General features: G+C 38.7%; 4 protein-coding genes and 1 non-coding gene across 5 annotated transcripts; 3 read left to right on the top strand and 2 right to left on the bottom strand.

The window, feature by feature from the left end:
• Positions 1–2,835: 2,835 nt before the first annotated feature.
• On the top strand, positions 2,836–4,039 carry LOC121810883 (2-hydroxyisoflavanone dehydratase-like). Its single transcript, XM_042211605.1, has one exon. The coding sequence runs from the start codon at positions 2,877–2,879 to the stop codon at positions 3,864–3,866; it is 990 nt and encodes a 329-aa protein (XP_042067539.1). The 5' UTR covers positions 2,836–2,876; the 3' UTR covers positions 3,867–4,039.
• A 2,295-nt stretch (positions 4,040–6,334) lies between these two features.
• LOC121741183 lies at positions 6,335–10,482 on the top strand. The gene is made up of 7 exons (XM_042133879.1): positions 6,335–6,637; positions 7,111–7,168; positions 7,400–7,480; positions 7,775–7,810; positions 7,892–8,131; positions 8,223–8,361; positions 9,836–10,482. The coding sequence occupies exons 1-7, from the start codon at positions 6,459–6,461 to the stop codon at positions 10,270–10,272; spliced, it is 1,170 nt and encodes a 389-aa protein (XP_041989813.1). The 5' UTR covers positions 6,335–6,458; the 3' UTR covers positions 10,273–10,482.
• Positions 10,483–10,914: 432 nt separating this feature from the next.
• LOC121741706 lies at positions 10,915–11,328 on the bottom strand. Its single transcript, XM_042134589.1, has one exon. The coding sequence runs from the start codon at positions 11,326–11,328 to the stop codon at positions 10,915–10,917; it is 414 nt and encodes a 137-aa protein (XP_041990523.1).
• A 2,242-nt stretch (positions 11,329–13,570) lies between these two features.
• On the top strand, positions 13,571–13,643 carry TRNAR-CCU. The gene has a single exon. It is a non-coding gene; the product is annotated as a tRNA-Arg (tRNA).
• Positions 13,644–13,789: 146 nt separating this feature from the next.
• On the bottom strand, positions 13,790–17,557 carry LOC121742369 (ceramide synthase LOH2-like). Its single transcript, XM_042135488.1, has 6 exons — positions 17,143–17,557; positions 16,323–16,531; positions 15,642–15,797; positions 14,675–14,860; positions 14,408–14,586; positions 13,790–14,145 (listed from the first exon to the last, which is right to left on the bottom strand). Exons 1-6 carry the CDS (start codon positions 17,257–17,259, stop codon positions 14,126–14,128), a joined length of 867 nt encoding a protein of 288 aa, XP_041991422.1. The 5' UTR covers positions 17,260–17,557; the 3' UTR covers positions 13,790–14,125.
• Between the last annotated feature and the right edge of the window lie 223 nt (positions 17,558–17,780).

Here is a 17,780-nt window from a genome sequence, read left to right as displayed (position 1 = left end):
CGTCCTAGCTAGTGCTCACGGATTGGCGTAATGTCCCCAAAGATGAAACGACTTTCCTCCTATCGAGTTGAAGCACCTCAAACTCGTAGGCTCCGGCGAGCTTGAATTGGAGGCGAGAACCTAGCAATGCAATGCTTCTAAGATGCGAACTAGAATGCTTGAGCTAGAGAGAAGAGAAATTGTATGTTGTGGTGTCCTCTTCCTTCCAAGATCAAGCCTATTTATAGGCCAAAGGAAGGTACTTGAAAGGCTTGACAATCAAGACATGACATAAAAAAAATGGAGGTTACTTAAGTTGAAAGGCCAAAAGCCTCTATCTTTCCCCATATTTCTCACGTTTTCCTACAAATCATTCCCATATTAACGACTTAAAAAAGTAAGTGAAGTGAATAGTTAATGAGAAAAGGACTCGAAGCCCACGCATAATAATTGCTACAACTATTTTCCTTTTCAAATGAGAAAACAATTAAAAACAAGATGAAAAAGCGAGTTTTTCAAAGAACGTAACCAAACAGCGCTTTCAAGCATAACCGCCAAAAATCAGAAAAACGTCAAGTGTAGTGGAAGTGGGAATTTTTGGCACGACACGAACCTGCACGAAATTAATGGGCATGTGTCAAAGCTTATTGGGTTCGTGTCCTTATCACGTCGACACGAAAACTCCGTGTCGTGTTCGTGTTACACGTTAAGAAATAATATAAATATATTATAATATTATTATTTTTTTATTTATTTTAAAATTTTAAAATTAAAATTTAATATTTCATATTTAATATTAGAAATAATATTAATATATTATAATATTATTATTATTGTGTCGTTATTGTGCCGTGTCATATATGTGTTGTTATCGTCTCATGTTGACCCGAAGTGGTTCGTGTCATTAACGGGTTTGTGTTCGTGTCTGAGGGTAGCAGGTCGTGTTCGTGTTCATGTTTGGAGTTTTTTTATCGGATCGTGTTCGTGTTCGTGTTCATGTTTGGAGTTTTTTTATCGGATCGTGTTTGTTGTTAGGCCATCCGCAATGGGCGGACGATGGCACGCCCGATGGCGCGCATCGTCCGCGCCATCGATCGTCCGCGCCCATTGCGGATACGGACGATAGGTCGCGGACGATCGTCGCGGCCGATACTAAGGGCGCGGAGGATGGCGCGCCCGATGCCTATCGTCCGCGCCATCGTCCGCCCCATTGTGGCGTACACGGACGATGGCTGCGGACGATAGGCATCGGGCGCGCCATCGTCCTCCCCATTGTGGCGTACACGGACGATAGGTCGCGGACGATGGCACGCGGTTTGGTTGTTTTATAAATAGAGTTCATTCGTTTTACATTTCATTTCACAATTTCACTTTCGAAACTTACATTTACATAATTACTACGAAATGGCTTCAAGTCCAAATAGTCCTATGTTTAGTGGAGATGCGCGTTGGCCGGGTACAGAACCCGGCCAATATCGTTCGTTCGACACCAACGCCCAATACGATCCCGATTTCAGTACGGACTCGTATGGGTTGTCGGACATGGAGCCGTCTCCAACCCGACCAGTCGCCCCCTCCCGACGTGACGCCGCAGCGGCCGATCCCGACCCCGCCGCGACCGCTTCCGCCCCAGCCAAAAAGAAGCGGAACCGGCAGCGGGCGCAGAAGTTGCCGCCTCCCGGTGATTGCGATGAGTACGCCCCCGGTCGTACAAACTACACCGACGAGGAAACTCTCATTTTGGCCCGGTGTTGGGTAGATATATCGGAAGATCCGATATTCGCGAACAACCAGAGGCAGTTCGCGTACTGGGAGCGCATCGCCGACCTCTACAATGCGGCCAAGCCGCCGAACGCGTACAAGCGCAAGCGTGAGCAACTCCGCAAGCACTGGGATCAAGTGAAGAAGCAAGTGAACTTGTACGCGGCGGAGTTCGAGAAGTGCGCGCGGGCACAGGGGAGCGGCGAGAGCTGGGAAGACGTGCCTGCTAAAGCGCTGTTGTCGTACCAGTCGATGTACGGCGACTTCAAGCACGAGGCCATCTGGGCGCTTTTGAGGGACAAGCAGAAGTTCCAAGGTGGAATTCTGCACACTAGTGCGCCAAAGAGGATGAAGACCACCGAAGTTGGTGGTTACACGAGCAGCGGCAGCGGCAATCAACCGGTTGACCTCAACCGGTTGTACGTGGACGACAGCGGTTCCGGCACACCGATGTCCTCCCGACGTCCTCCCGGCGTCAAGGCTGCGAAGGCCAAAGGGAAGGCGGCCGCGACCTCATCCTCGACCGCTGCAACCCCACCTCCGCTCCCGGAAATGCTCCCGCCCCAGGCAGCCGAAGTGTATTCGTCGTTGGCGACAGCGTCGATGGCGAGGACGTTGTTGGAGACGCACAAGGCCCTCAAGAAGTGTACCGACCCCGACGAAGCCGAATACCTCCGGGCATTGATAGATGAACTGCGTCGGAAGTTGGGAATTGCACCGACTTAGTTTTTTTTTTTGTAAGTTGAACGGTGTAACTTCTTTTTTTATTAATGTGTCCCCGTTTGTTATTTCGACCTTTTTATTTACTCGTTATTAATTGTTAGTTGAAAACATTTAAATCAATTAAACAAATAAATAAAATGATGATGTGGCGCGCCATAGGGCGCGCCTTAGGGCGCGCCTTAGGGCGCCCCACTGCAGGTGGGGAGGTAGGAGGATAAAACTGCTGACGTGGCGCGCCATAGGGCGCGCCTTAGGGCGCGCCTTAGGGCGCCCCATTGCTAATGCCCTTATCGTGTCGACACGATAACGACACAATACGCACGGTTTGTCAAATGTGGAAGACTAGTCCACTTCAACTTCATTATCCTCGTTCACATCTCTCTCTGTCGCTCACTCTCTCTCTCCATCAAAACATGGCAGCTCGCCGGAATCTCTCCCTCATCTTCTTCCTAGCATTCTCCACTCTCCACTCCCTCTCCCAATCACAGTCCGACCCCATCCTCTACGACATCTACCCATTCATCCGAGTCTACAAAAACGGCACAATCCAGCGATTCATTGGACAAGACTTCTCCCCTCCTTCCACCGATCCCGCCACCGGCGTCCAATCCAAAGACATCCACTTCTCCCACCTCTCCGCCCGCCTCTACCTCCCCAAAAACCCCGCCGGCAAACTCCCCCTCCTCATCTACTTCCACGGCGGCGGCTTCTTCACCGAGTCCGCCTTCTCTCCGACCTACCACCACCACCTCACCTCCCTCGTCGCCGCCGCCAAAATCGCCGCCGTCTCCGTCAATTACCGATTAGCCCCGGAGCACCCCCTCCCCGCCGCCTACAACGACGCTTGGCTCGCCCTCCAATGGACATTCTCCCGCTCCGATCCGTGGATAAAAAATCACGCCGATTTGGGGAAAATTTACCTAGGCGGAGACAGCGCCGGGGCGAATATAGCCCACCGCATGTCCATCCGGGTCGGGTCGGATAATTTAGGCCCGGGAATTAATCTGCGAGGGATGTTCCTCAACTGCCCGTTTTTTCTGGGGAAGAAGGAGATCGGGAATGAGTCGGGAGATGCATATGCGGAGGAGCAGATGCGGAAGCTGTGGGTGTATGCTTACCCGGGTTCGGAGGCGGGTCTGGACAACCCGCTGGTGAACCCGGGTATGGATCCGGGGCTGGGAAGGTTGGGGTGCGGGAGGGTACTTGTGTACGTGGCGGGGAAGGATGTGTTGAGGTTTAGGGGGAGGTACTACGCGGCGGCGCTGAGGCGGAGCGGGTGGAAGGGGGAGGTGAAGGTGGTGGAGGTGGAAGGGGAGAGCCACGTGTTCAATTTGATCAACCCGAATACGGCCAAGGCTGCCGCCATGGTTCGAGTGTTGGCTTCGTTTCTCAACCAGTCGTGATTTTAGTATTATCTTTTTGTTTTTAGTTTTATTATTATTATGAGGAAATATTAAAACCGTGTTATCCTCATTGTCTGTACCCTGGATCTAAACTAATCAGTTGGCGCCAGCTTGTCGGTGTACGCTGTACACTCTATAGTAAATTGCATGTCAACCAATTGCTATGTTTAATACTCCTTTGCTTCATAATTTATGGTCATTCTGTTATATTTAATGAAATACATTATATAATAATTTTTTCTTAGGAGAAGCTAGGGAAACATAATTTCTGAATTTATGTTAGTAACTGATTTCAGTTTGTATTGGTTTTGCTGTGACATAGCGCACACATATAGACAGACAATAAGAATGTAAAACTATGTAAAATGATCAGGATTACTTTAAATTCTACTCCTAATGGTCCCAATTACTCGATAAATAAATGAGCAAATGATTACATGATAGTAGTAGATAAGTTGATCTATAGATTAATTTAAATGGTACCGATTGAGCCTTCCCACCAAAAACAAATTATTGCTTTTTAAGTCTTAACTGTGCGTGTATGTAAGTCTCATTTCAATTAAATACATACAGGGAGTATATCACCAATTTTGCTAATTATCAAAACCTCGAATATTGAATATTGTCAATTTCTCAATTAACAGACTAAACTAATAATTACAAGAGCAAACAAGTGCAAGATACAACAAGAACTTAAGTTACACTTAGATCTCGACCTGATCTAACCCCAAACCGTTCACAAGTATCATCGGCGCACTCAATAATACACAAGTTAGTACTCCCACTGTCCCATTGTAGTAGAGTTATTTTGTCATTTTTGTAAGTTGCATAGTAGTGAAGTCATTTCCTTTTTTAGTAAATGTCAACACATTTCATCTCACTCACTTTACTTTCTTTTACTTTATTCTCTCTTCATTTTTCTATCTTTTTCATTTCCTACTTTATTCTTCCTTTATCTAACTCACTTAACACAATTTTTCTTAAATCACGTGCCAAAAAAAATACCCCCACTACTATGGTACGGTTGGATTATGTAACAAAGCTACAGATCTAAACATAACAGTGAATCAAACATGTAAAACAAGTGAAAACGTAGAAGATATCGATGGCTCAGTTCGTACTTACACATGTCACTCACAAACCTCCCATTTCACCGAAGATCGCAAGGGAAGCTACTGAAAAATACCCGAAGCACTTCTTACTAGGGATGTCAATCGGGCCGGCCCATCGGGTTTCGGGCCAACCCGCTTGGGTTGCGGGTCAATCGGGTGCGGGCTAATCGGGTTGTGATTTCTTTCGGGCTATAAAAGTTCAACCTTGACCCTAAAAGCTCGGGTTTTGGGCTAGCCCAATGAGTTAGTCGAGTTGCTACCGATAAATATTAACATGCGATCAATTCACTAAATAATGATGAAAAATAGTTATATTTATAAAATGTAAAATATCTAATTATGATAAATTTGATATATATGCTTACACACAATCATAAACATGATCAAATACTAATATCAGATATTTTTTGAAAATTTAATGCATGCTTTAGAAATTGAAATATTTTTTTTAGTGACTTTGAAGTTTTTAATTTATTTATCAATTTTATATTAATAAAAATTCAATATATAATTTGTATATTTAATATAAAACTGAAATTTTTTTTTAGATATCTATATTATAAAATTAATCAATGAAGTGTCGAATTAGGAGTAAAAATATTGAATAATAGAAATTTTATAGGGTTTTCGGGTCTGGCCCTTACTGGTTGGGGGTTAATCGGTTGCGGGCTAATCGGGTTTTAATTTTTTCGGGCTAGAAATTTCCGGCCCTTACCCTATAAATTTGGCGGGCTATTCGGGCCAGCCCACAGGTTGCGGGCTACACTAACATCCCTACTTGTTACAAAAACTTTAGGTCGAACCGACTATCACATGACGGTCACCGCTACATCACACGGCCACAATAGTGCTCTCACACTCTCATAGTAAACTCATAAATCAGAATGTAAAACTATGAAAAAATGAAATAAACCAAAGTATAAACATAGGGACAAAATGAAATTATGAAAAAAATCATAAAGGTCCCAATGTACTCGATAGGTAAGGGGGCCTAATAAGGTTTATCAACTCAAATGCTACTGATTGATCCTTCACACCAAAAATAATTTATTGCTCTCAAATGTACAATGTAAACAATAATGAAGGCAAAAAATTATTAGTGGGATAAATTAAAATGGAAAGTAAGACATTTTTATTGGAATGGAACTTCAATACTTCTGAGTAGTAGTAGTAGAAAAAAATGACTATAAAATGGAGTATTCAATTATTTCATACCTAAGTTTTCTTGTTCGGATATTATTGAATCATGTAGTCCATTCCTCTGTATCGACGCAAGCATTGAACTCTATCAGTCAAGGAAATGACGAAAGTAGCCCTAAACCATCTAAAGGTGCATTGGCAAATATGAATCCCCACCACGAGAGCAAATATGAATCTCTCTCTCTCTCTCTCTCTCTCTCTCTCTCTCTCATCACAGTCCATCAAATAATCTTCATACCAACTCAATTATTCTGATTTTCGAGCTTGTATTCTCCTGAAGATGAGCAGCAGCGGGAGCTACTACTGGGCGCAGAATTGCGGCAACCACTTTCAAGCCAAGGGAATTGTCGTGGTTTTCGCCTGGGTGCCGTTCAGCGAACCTCTGTTGAATGATTGCATCGCCTTCTACTCTTCTCTCGGATGGAACTCTCTGGTTTGCCTCTCCAACTATCTCAACCCGTACGCTCTATTTCCTCTATTTATAAGCTTTCTCTCTCACTTTTACCATTTCCGAACTATTTTTTGTGATTCAGTATTGTAGCTTCTTGAAATCAATTTTAGGTTATACTCCCTGTGTGGTTGAATTGAAAGCGGCGTGAGTTACAATTTGGTGATTGCGTTGGGGGACTGAGGTTGTTTTGGAGATATGTCTCTTTATAGTGGAAGAAATATTTAGCTAATTTCGTCTCTTAAAGAAAAGAGGATGACCTTGTTTGCAATTTTAGGTCCTAATATGAATTGCAGATATCGTTATGGAGTATATGAAATCAGCCTTTTAACTTAGCCCGTACCTTTATGTGGTAAATGGTCATACCAAATTAGCAATATCAAGTATAATTACTGCACTTTCTTATGGAGTAGATGTTTTGTGAGCTAATTGATGAATTAGGACTCAATTCAGAACAGGTTTTGACATTCTGTTTTTCCTGTAGTTTCTTTCCGGAGAGAGCTACATCACTTGCTTTTGCTGTCCTAGATGATCTTGTCAAGGTCAGTATTGCATCGTTTTTTTTGTACTCTCGGAATGTTAGTATATATTGAAGATTATACTTCTTAAAGGTTTTCCCTTAAATCATGCATTCATGATTTGTTTATTGGGTTGCTTGAAAATCATTTGAGTTATCCAGCAAAGTAGTCTTTCCCCAGTTAACCTAGAGTGAATTGTTTGCTTTCCAGATATGGTTTGGTGAAAATAACAAGCTGATCTTCTTGTATGTGTAGGAGCTCAAAGGTGGAATATGTCCTGTAGTACTTGCAGCTTTTGCTGGTGGTTCTAAAGCATGCATGTATAAGGTTTTACAGGTAATGTGAATGCATTAGAATTGTCGTAATGAGTCTTTGTGATTGTTGACCTGTTCACATGTTATGTTATTAGGCTCTTTGGTTCAGAACTTTGTCATGCATTCGCATCAATTAAGCCTTAAACTGATTCTGAGTAAGTTATATTTCTTAGTCAGTAAAAGAAACAAATTCAAAATAATTAACTGCATAACATCAACATACACACAGATCAGCTTAGAGCAGTGTGTTTGCGAAACTTGCTCCTTGCTTATTCTGGCTGTAGCATGCTAGTAATTCATTTCCCGATTGATGCAGATTATTGAAGGCTGTTCTGAAGTTGAACTCAATATGGTAAGTTTAGACAGTGATTGTCGGGGGTGGATTTGTAAACCGTAAACCTTCTTTTAGTTATCAATTTGTTGTTACGTGAAGGAGGACCGTAGGTTGGTTGCAAGCTGCATCTCTGGACAGATCTACGATTCTGACCCCATCGATTTTACAACCGACTTGGGTGCTCGATTTGCGCTGCATCGCTCCGTCCTCAAAGTTCCTGGTGCAGCTAAGCTAGCATCATTTTTAGCAAAAGGTGTTACTTTGAGCTTGGATGCTTTATTTCTCACGAGATTCGGTTCCCAACAGGCTGAATACTTGCAAACTCTTTATTCTTCTGTGGTGAGTCACCGACTGTATTCTGGCTTTCCAATAATATCCTTCCTTTTATATTGTTTTCATCCTTCTTCCCCTTCTGTGTTTTTGCTGGTAGCGTTTGGGGGCCCCCTTTCTCATTCTATGCCCAGAAAATGAAGACATTCCCTTTTCAACCCTATGTACCTTTGCAAAGCATTTACTGGATGTGGGCGGTACTGTCAAAATTATAAAGAGATCTACCTCTTCTCATCTAGGTTAGTTTCTAATAGCTTGACTTTTTCTCTATTTTGCAGCTTATGCCAAATTTCTTTTTTTTTTAAGATGAAATAATCCTCTGTTGTAATTTCTACAATCTCACTAGTTCCTGCAGCTTCATGTTATTCTTTCTGCTTCATTAATATCAATAATTCTCAATTAGATTTTATAGTTCGAGGTAGGGCAAAACATTACGCTGAATCAATTATTGCATTCTCGCGAGATTCTTCACGAAATTTGAGGCTCAACTGAACAAACAAGTTAGTAATTTTCATTAGAGTGCCTCCTTGAATATCCTGATGTTAGTTCAAGATCCAACAGGAATAATGATCCAGAAGGTAGATAAGTGTATGGACATTTCTCAAACTCCACTGTGCAACTTACTTCTGTTGCATGGTTTATAAAATGAAGACATTTTAGCATGCAGCTGCTTTAGTTCTCATATGACAATGATTTATCCCCTGTTTGCGTTTGGCAACTAGCATGATACAATTGGCAATTTCTCTTATGTGGTCTGCCTTCCATTTTTTAGAAAAAGAACATTAGTTCGAAGTGAATCGAACCATACACTACAGTTTTTGTGACACTTATTAGTTAGAAGTGAAACAATTGAAAATTTCTTTTAACTTTAGTATCTTATATACACCTCTCGGTCCTCTTTGTCTGTCTTGTTTGTTAGTGCCTTATCATAATTAATGGTCCTCGGATATGCTTAATTCTATATTTAGCACTTTTACTGATAGAAATGTAATCAAATGCAAACTCTAAATATTGTACAAACTCCAAAATATGATCTGGACCGTTTAAAAATGTCAACAAATTACAAAATAACAGCAACAAAAACACGGTGTTGACATTATGTTGATATTGTGTTGACTTCTATTGATATGGAGTGAAAGGCATAAGTAAAACAAGAACTGGAATTCAATATAAAAGAAGAACAATCCTCCGAAGAGGCCAAGATCATCCTCCGAAGAGGCCTACGGTTGATACCGTCCTAATACACTTTATTTTCCGGGATATCTAGCTCTTCTAAAGATGAGCTATTTATAGGGATCCTCCGAACTCTAATCTAGGAAAGTGAATCAACCTATAAATAAACAAGGAAACAAATCCTCAACATTTAAAGTAATCCTTCAACAATCTCCATAATAATGAAAATAATCTCAAGAGATAATGAAGATCATTAGGTTGATCTCTATCATCTATTGACATCAAAATCTTGAAATTTTACACTGTATTGACATTGTGTTGACGTTGTGGTGACACTGTGTTGAAAAATTTGGAGTTTGTACAATATATGAGTTTGCATTTTATCACTGCCCTTTACTGATATGCCCATATTTGGTTTATTTCACATAATTTTTCAAGCGCTATTTTCATGTCGTTCTCTATCTGTCCCCCTCCACTCCACTCCCCATCATGTCGTTCTCTTTCTGCTATCCCGATTGATTTGTCATTTGCCTTTCACAGGCCATCATCAGCACCAATCAACGCAGTGCATAGCTATAACCAAGTTGCTTGAGCAGGCTGTTTCAATTTTCTCAGAAAAAATTCAGAAACTTGGAGAAAAATCGAACATGGAAGATATGCATGATGTTATCTCCCCCATAAGATATAATCTCCAGAATTCAGCAGTTCTCTCAAATACAAATGACCACTTCCTCCTGCCATGCTCATCAGAATATGAAAAGAGCAGACAGCTAAACGAGAGGTCATCTTATAGTCATCTGTCAAGCCCTCGTATGTGCACAAATACTGTTCTTGGCCAAGTGCTGTTCGATGCTTGTGTTCCAAAAAATGTCGAAGGTTGGGATATTAAGTTCTCGGGGAGTTTGAATGGAGAACCGTTTGCTTCCGTACGGAGACGCTCCCCCTTTTGTGCAATGAAACAGAGATCAAGATTATGAAGAAGAACAACTCAGGCTACTGTAAATAGATGTCACTGTAGTTCCTGCAGTGATTTTTGTCTGTGCTAACATTTTGTAAATTATTTCATTCACTATTGTAACTTGTAATAATCTTCAACCTCTAGTTGTGAAGGGAGAAATAATATTGACCATGTATTATAAAAAGTTTTCAGTCTCTTTATTTTAATAAATTTACTAATTTTAAGTTTATTTAATCATATTACTATAATACATCAAACACTTAATTATACAATGCACATCATTTCGCCTCTTGAGAAACTCCTCTTTGTAATCAAAGTTGGTTGATCTAGATCGATTACGTATATCTTATATTCGTTAGTTGGTTTGTATTCTGCTTTAGCCTATGGTACGTACGTTTTGCTTATACTGTTACGAGAATATTTAGGCTCTTGTCTCGTGTTTCAGTCTCGTATTTTATTCTTCTTATTGAGTTTACAGTGAATCTTGAAATATGAAACACAAACTGGAAACAGTAAGAAATAGAAGACTAAATATGTTAGATTACAGAAAAAGAGAACAAAATCTACATCAAATTTCTAATGTCATCAATCAGCAACATCAATAACTAACAAATCAGCACAATTTACAACAAAAATCAGACTAATTTTACAAAATACATGATCATTTCTTACTGCCAAAAACACCCATCTCTAAGGCCTTCATCTCATCTATACTTCCCAAACTCTTGGGTGTTCTCTTCAGTCCAAACCTCTCCCTCCATCGGTTCGTGCCCTTCGCCCTCCGCGACGAGACATCCTCACAACCATCGTCACTAGAAAGGAGCTCGTCTCTGAGGGTTTTTGCCTTTGTGAAGCTCTCCCTCGATGGCAGCATTTTGCCATCGAAGAAAACTTCATCTGCAGAGATCATAGAGTAGTTCCGGACAGAGAACTCAAAATCCGAGGACACCGGGGCCTCTCTGTAGCTCTTCTCCAGCTTGACTGGCTCAAGAAAATCACTTGAAAACGAGATTCTTGGCCCTGCGTTCGCGCTGTACAAGGCTTGATCGTTGCTCGACATGTTCAAGCATGCCATTGTAGAATAGAAGCAAGATCAAAACTCAAATCTTGTTTGCTTTATTGTTGGAGTTGCCATGCAATGTGTTAGAGCCCTCTTTATATAGGACTATTTCAAATTTTTGAGCAGTTGAAAAATGTGGATGTGACCCTTTATGCTGATGAAGAAATGTGATGAGCATATAATAATGTTTTCATAGATCTATGTATATCAAATATTAAATCATGTAGGATGACAAATTTTAAGTATTTTTGTGTGCTTTCTCACTAGTAAAAGCTGGCATAATATTGTGGTGAAAGGGTTATAAGAGCATCTTAATCTTGGAGGAAACAGTTGGATTAAGCTAAAGATAAACTAAATAAACAATCAAATAAGTCTTGATTCATCTCTCATGCTTAAAATAATTTTATGTGTATCTCACCTAGATTTTTTTGTGGTTGTTGAACTGGACTTAAGCTGTCTTCATTAAAGAGTAAGATCCAAAAGCCATGAGCTACTTCTAGGAAATTTCTTAAAACCAAGTATCAAATATCATTAATTACCAGTCAGTTTAGTCAAATGATTCTGTTAAAATCCAGCTTGTGTCATATTTTAATTTGCTCATTTCAACAGCTGTATATTCTTTTTTGTCAAGAAACTAAATTCAGATCTATTTATATGCAAAATACTATGGTAAAATTTTTGTTTTGAATGGAGGAATCTAAACCTGATTATATATGTCCAATGAATCACAATAATTCATTCATATTTTGTCTTATTCTTAAATTAAGTGTACATGGTAAATCAGACATATTACCTTTTTTTTTCAATGCTGAGAGCAATAAGGACATTCCCTTCCCCATGTGAAATTTAAAGATTGGTTATATTACATAATAACCATAGTAGTAGTTTTTTTTATATAAACTACATCAGTTAGTGCAACCCTTGGACATCTGCAGAGGTCCTATGTAACAATTTAGCACAAAGGCAATTTTATCAACATGGGGTTATTTAAATTGAGTTCATCTTTGGTCTTGCTTCAACTGAAAATATTGCACATTATAAACCTAGGCATTTTTTTCTCTGTTAACAAAATTTTGATTGTATAATCAACAAATATTTATCTATGATAATTCTCATACTCAACTAAAGTTCTCTAGACAAAATTATTATACTTTATGACTCAAACAACCACTTTATGGCACATTAGACTTCACCTTAAATCATGTGTGCAAGAGATTTTCACATGTGAAGTTGATTTAACTTTAGTATTGAATCTTGACTAACAATGAAATAAAATCTTGTTTTTTCCTTTGTCTTGTTCTGTAGATAAATAAGTGAAAAGGATTCTGATAAAGACTAGAATTAGAGTCACATTGTAATTGTAGAGTGTGCAATATATTATCTCTAGCGAAATTACGTTGCAAGAAATGGACAAGAATTCGTGAATAAAAAGTGGAGTGAACTTAGGTTTTGTGTCTATTTTGGTTTCCCATCAAGTAACCAGCATTGTTTTTAAACTCCTATTTGTATGTTGTCTTCTTTTATTCTAGTGATCTTTTTGGACACAGTGTAATTTTTTTTAATACTAGTTCCTTTTGTATTTTATACCTTCATTGCCGATAAATCATATCACGGACTTTGTCCAATTATTGCTTGAAAGGTGAGAATTTTGTATTCTTAAAATTGGGTACTTTATTAAGATTCATGGTATTTAATAGTACTAGTTTTGATTCAATTAAAATTTGGTAATGTAAGATGACATTACTAAAAATATTAAATTCATGCAAAGGGAAACAAGAACACCGCACAGCCATACTAATATTCTGTTTTAAAATATTTAAGAATGTGTAAAATTTTAGAATGAATATTGCAACTTAATTGAGTTGTGATACAAGAAATAAAAACATGAGAAAAATGATTTTACCATATAGAAACATAGGAATTGTAAGGCAACAAAAAATTGATAAAATTGGCATTGATATACAACTTGTAAATATTGTAAGGCAACAAAATTAAAATTAAAATTAAAATTAAAATTAAAAGATATTGATCGCGCCAGATAGTGGACGACATTCTGCTTAGGAAACAGACGCTCTATCCACTGAGCTACAGACCCTTCTTGAATGTAATTCAAGATTTTTAATTTCATAATTATAATAATCCATACTTGATCAATTAATCTCTAAAAGAGCAGAGAACAAACCATTTAATTTAGGAATGATCTTGATATTGGTTTATCAACGAATATGGAAATAAGGTATTGAATAGCTTACAAGAAGCGCCCGTAGCTCAGTGGATAGAGCGTCTGTTTCCTAAGCAGAAAGTCGTAGGTTCGACCCCTACCTGGCGCGAAGCGAATATATCAACATTTATACTTATTTAATGAAATTTTTTTATTCTACAGTTTTTGTATCAACATTTATACATACTTATTGATGATATAATAATGTAACAAGATCACAAGAAATGTAGTTTATATTTTGGTGTGAAAAACAAATTCCTAATGATATGGTAGTTTATTATTCTCTCGATATAGTGTTAGTTACATGTCTAATGGAGTAATAGCATAGGAAGTATTTACAACTACTTTTGTAACCATAGTCCCAAAACAATACATTCACTTGCCTGGAATTAAATTCACAATGCCACACAAGAAAATTCTACCAAGTTTTTTTTCTTCTCTTTAAATGCAAGAATCCCCTATCTAACCCTACTAGTCTACTACAACAATGGAGAATACGAGTCACGAAAGTTCTGCTGAACAAACCTTCATCGAACAATCCATATTTTCACAAGGTCTTGAAGCGGGGTCATCTCCAACCTAACCTACTCATCAATCATCATCTTCGCTGTCTGTAGATACATACATATGCAAGTATTAGCAACACAACACTCGCTGAAATATTATTTGGGTTTTTATGGAGAAAGGCGTAGTTGATGAATGAGCACCTATTACTAATCCAAACTGAAGGCAGAATTTCAAAATCGAATTTCTTGCCATAATTTAAGCACAGTTGTCGAAGCATATCAAATACTAGCATGTAGGATTAAACGTGCATTTAAACACTCCATAGGAATAAATGGTTATGCATATCTCTAGAATCAAAAGACTCACCTGATCGTATGTCTTCCCCAACCTTTCCTCTATTGTTTAGTTGTTTTTTTATCATTGAACATATGAGGAACCACCAGTAAATGTGGAAAACCAGCAGAGTGATTAACATTGTGTTGAAGATATAGTACATTATTGCATGGGACGTCTGTGACAGGTTCAGGACTCGACACAAATAGTAGCTATGGGAACAGTAACCAGAAAAGGATTAGTTGGAATATAACAATCCAACATTAAGATAAGTCGAGCTAAAATCATTTTAAAACCCACCTTGATGACCTGATGACCCAAAATGGGAAGTATATAAGCCTTAGCGCAAGCCATGATATGGCAAACAAACCAAAAAATGCACTAGCTCCTAGCTCTTTTCCTGAGTATTTAAAAATTTTAGCACCTTCAAGGAATACATCGCTTGCATCATGCAATGCAAGAATTACAATTCCTATCTGGAAGAACCTACACATAGTAAATAGAAACAGTCCATTAATAAGTTACTCTTTATCAACTGTGCGTGTGTGTGCGAGTGTTTTCTCATGCATGCATTTATAATTAACTCATCATTGAGATGGCATGGATAGGCTTTTATTAGAGTTTGTAAGAGAATTCCATCTTTCATTGTTAACAAGGAAACATGGGTGTAAATTGCTCACCTCAATTTGGCAACAAAATTTTCCAGGCGTTTAGGATTTAGATGGAAACTAGTATATATGGCAATTAAGCACGTTCATTCAAACAAATGAATCATATAGCCACTAATTTACCACAGAGAATAGTAGAGTTTAGAATTAAAGTTATCATAAACCTTTGACTATATGTCACACCTTTTATGACGTTAAGTACTCAAATGTGTACAAATTGAACTTCAGGACAAGCTTAAGAAAACTCAAGACTGTTCATGCAAGAAGTTTACCAAACATCTCAACTATACATGCATATTAGGATTAACAAGACAATACATAAGAAAAGCCATACATAGTAAGAGCAGAAAGGATCACAAACCATCTTGGCAATTTTTCTAGCTAATTTGTAAATTGACTAGCTAAGTGTAGCACTTGCTGATCTTTATAAAAAATTACAGATCAGCATTCAGACAATCCAAAATCAGATAAGAGTTCAAAATTTTCTTTGGCCTACTAAGGATAGCAGTAGTTCATGAACTTCCTCTACGTACTTTATAAAATTGTTCTCTGTGCAATGTAATTGACCAAAAATTTCATAAACAAAGTGAAAAAAGTACCTTGTCATGTATGAATAAGAAATTAGGATGACGGTCACGATATGATGTGACATCATGACAGAGAAATCCTTCCTTCGAGTTTCCCAGGTAAGGAGGGCAGCAATGCTATAGAGGTAGAATCCACACTGGCACATGTAGATAAGTTTCACAGAAAGCCTGAAACATTAACAAAGGCTACTTTATGTACATCATAAGTCATTTCAAGACATGCAATATCGTGGGGTTTCAAACAGCCATGTTCCACATCGAGAGAATATAGAAGCAAAACATAATGCAAACAATACGTGAAAGAGCTTCATGAAAAATCAAATAGGATACTGCCTTGGCAGCATCTTTAACAATTTGAGATGTGGTGTTACAGGGGAATAACTGTTTCATCAGAAAGGCAGGCAAGCTTGCCAAGCAGTAACAAGAAAACTGAAGCATTTCAAGTTGCTTGATTAGTACAGGGACCAGTTTTCAGAACTCTTCATATGAGAAGGTGCAGCATAAAAATTGCAACAGACTACACTTCATCGGAGGTGTACACATATTTTGGATACCCTGAACCCATATTTGCCCCTTTAACATCAAATCAATTGTTAAGGCGCTCTATACCTGGACTCCAGCAATATTTTATGGATTTAGCATGAAAATTCAATCACAGTAGTTAAAGAGAATAATTGTGAAGATCGGACTTACTTAAGTTCTTGATCAGGCCAGCCTGTAAAGTATTCTTTCACATCTGTAAACCATGGTTCCTGGTAATTAGCTGCCAAAACACAAAACTCAACAGTACCATAGTACGCAAACTTCCACATGGACTCCGCACATTTGGCGATCTTTGTGCTCGTCTCCTTACTCCATTTCGACTGACCAGTACCTCTGGTCACCAACCTCACTGCCAGTCTCTGAAATATATGGATCACTTAGTGAGAAAGGAAAATCTTGACATAAATAAGGCTAATGTTGAACCATGATCTTGTGTCTTCTCTTTCTACAAATATACCTATTTTCTATAAGATTAACCAGAGTTTATTTCTAAGTCACAAAAATGTTAATAGAGCGGAAAAAATAGATACCAAATTTGTGAAGATTGACTCATTCCACATTCAGTCCTATCATATTCACATAGTATAAAAAATAACTTCAAATAAATTTCTGGAATATTTTAATTCTCTAAGCCTCTACGGTCAAGAAACCTAATCTAGGAATTGCACAATAGTCTACTAGTTTCAGCCATTTCATGGCCAAAAACTTGGAATCAAGAGATTCAAAACTTAATTTACATCAAAATTGTTCAAATCGTAGTGAATATAGCAAAGTATGTCTAATAATATTATATCGGTGTGCAGGAAAAAGAAAATGAAAGAAGAGGAATTATGCAGTGAATCGTAAGATTTATCGATCAAGCAAGTAAAACCACAATTATACATTCTCAGCACACATCCAAAATTAACTACACATTCTCCAAATCAATTCACTTATTTGTTCCCAGCCAAAAATTGAAAAATTAACTTACGCGAAAAATGAATCTGTCGAGGAAAGCCCTTGCGGCGAAGAAGAAGAACACGAAGCAGAAAGCGACGGCAAAATGAGAAACGTCGGGGACGCCATTGGCCGTCCAGAACGATTCCATTAGAGAATTGCGAAGCAATGAGGCATCAACCGATGGAGAAACGCGAGATTGAAATGTTCAATGTAGACGATCAATTGAAGCGGTAGCTCAAGAAAAGGCGAATGCAATTTGGCAGTATTGAAAGGCGGTGGGAAATCTGGCCCAATTGAAACGCGAGGTATAAGGAAGAAGAGAGAAAATATAGGGAGAAGAGAGGATTAAGGGATGCAGCAGTAAAAAGGGAAGGCTGAGGAATTTCTTGGGCGCTTCCTTCAATTATTTCACTCTTTTTGATTCTGCTGCTTCCAAAACACGATCTGCTTCGGATCTAAATTTCTAATTAAATACTAATTTGATTTACATTTTTCTGTCGGCCGACATCTTGATGGACTTCCCAAAAACACTTTCGCCCACGTTATAAGGATCTCTCACTGCACTGTTACGTCATAAGGACATCCACTGCACAATGGTGGACATCCCCAAAGACATCCCGACGGACATCCACAATAATAAAAATTCACAAATTCACCAAATTAAACAAT

Source organism: Salvia splendens, chromosome 7 (genome assembly GCF_004379255.2).
Source record: "Salvia splendens isolate huo1 chromosome 7, SspV2, whole genome shotgun sequence".
In the NCBI taxonomy this organism is placed as follows: Eukaryota; Viridiplantae; Streptophyta; class Magnoliopsida; order Lamiales; family Lamiaceae; genus Salvia; species Salvia splendens.
This window is presented reverse-complemented; position numbering and strand designations above follow the sequence as displayed.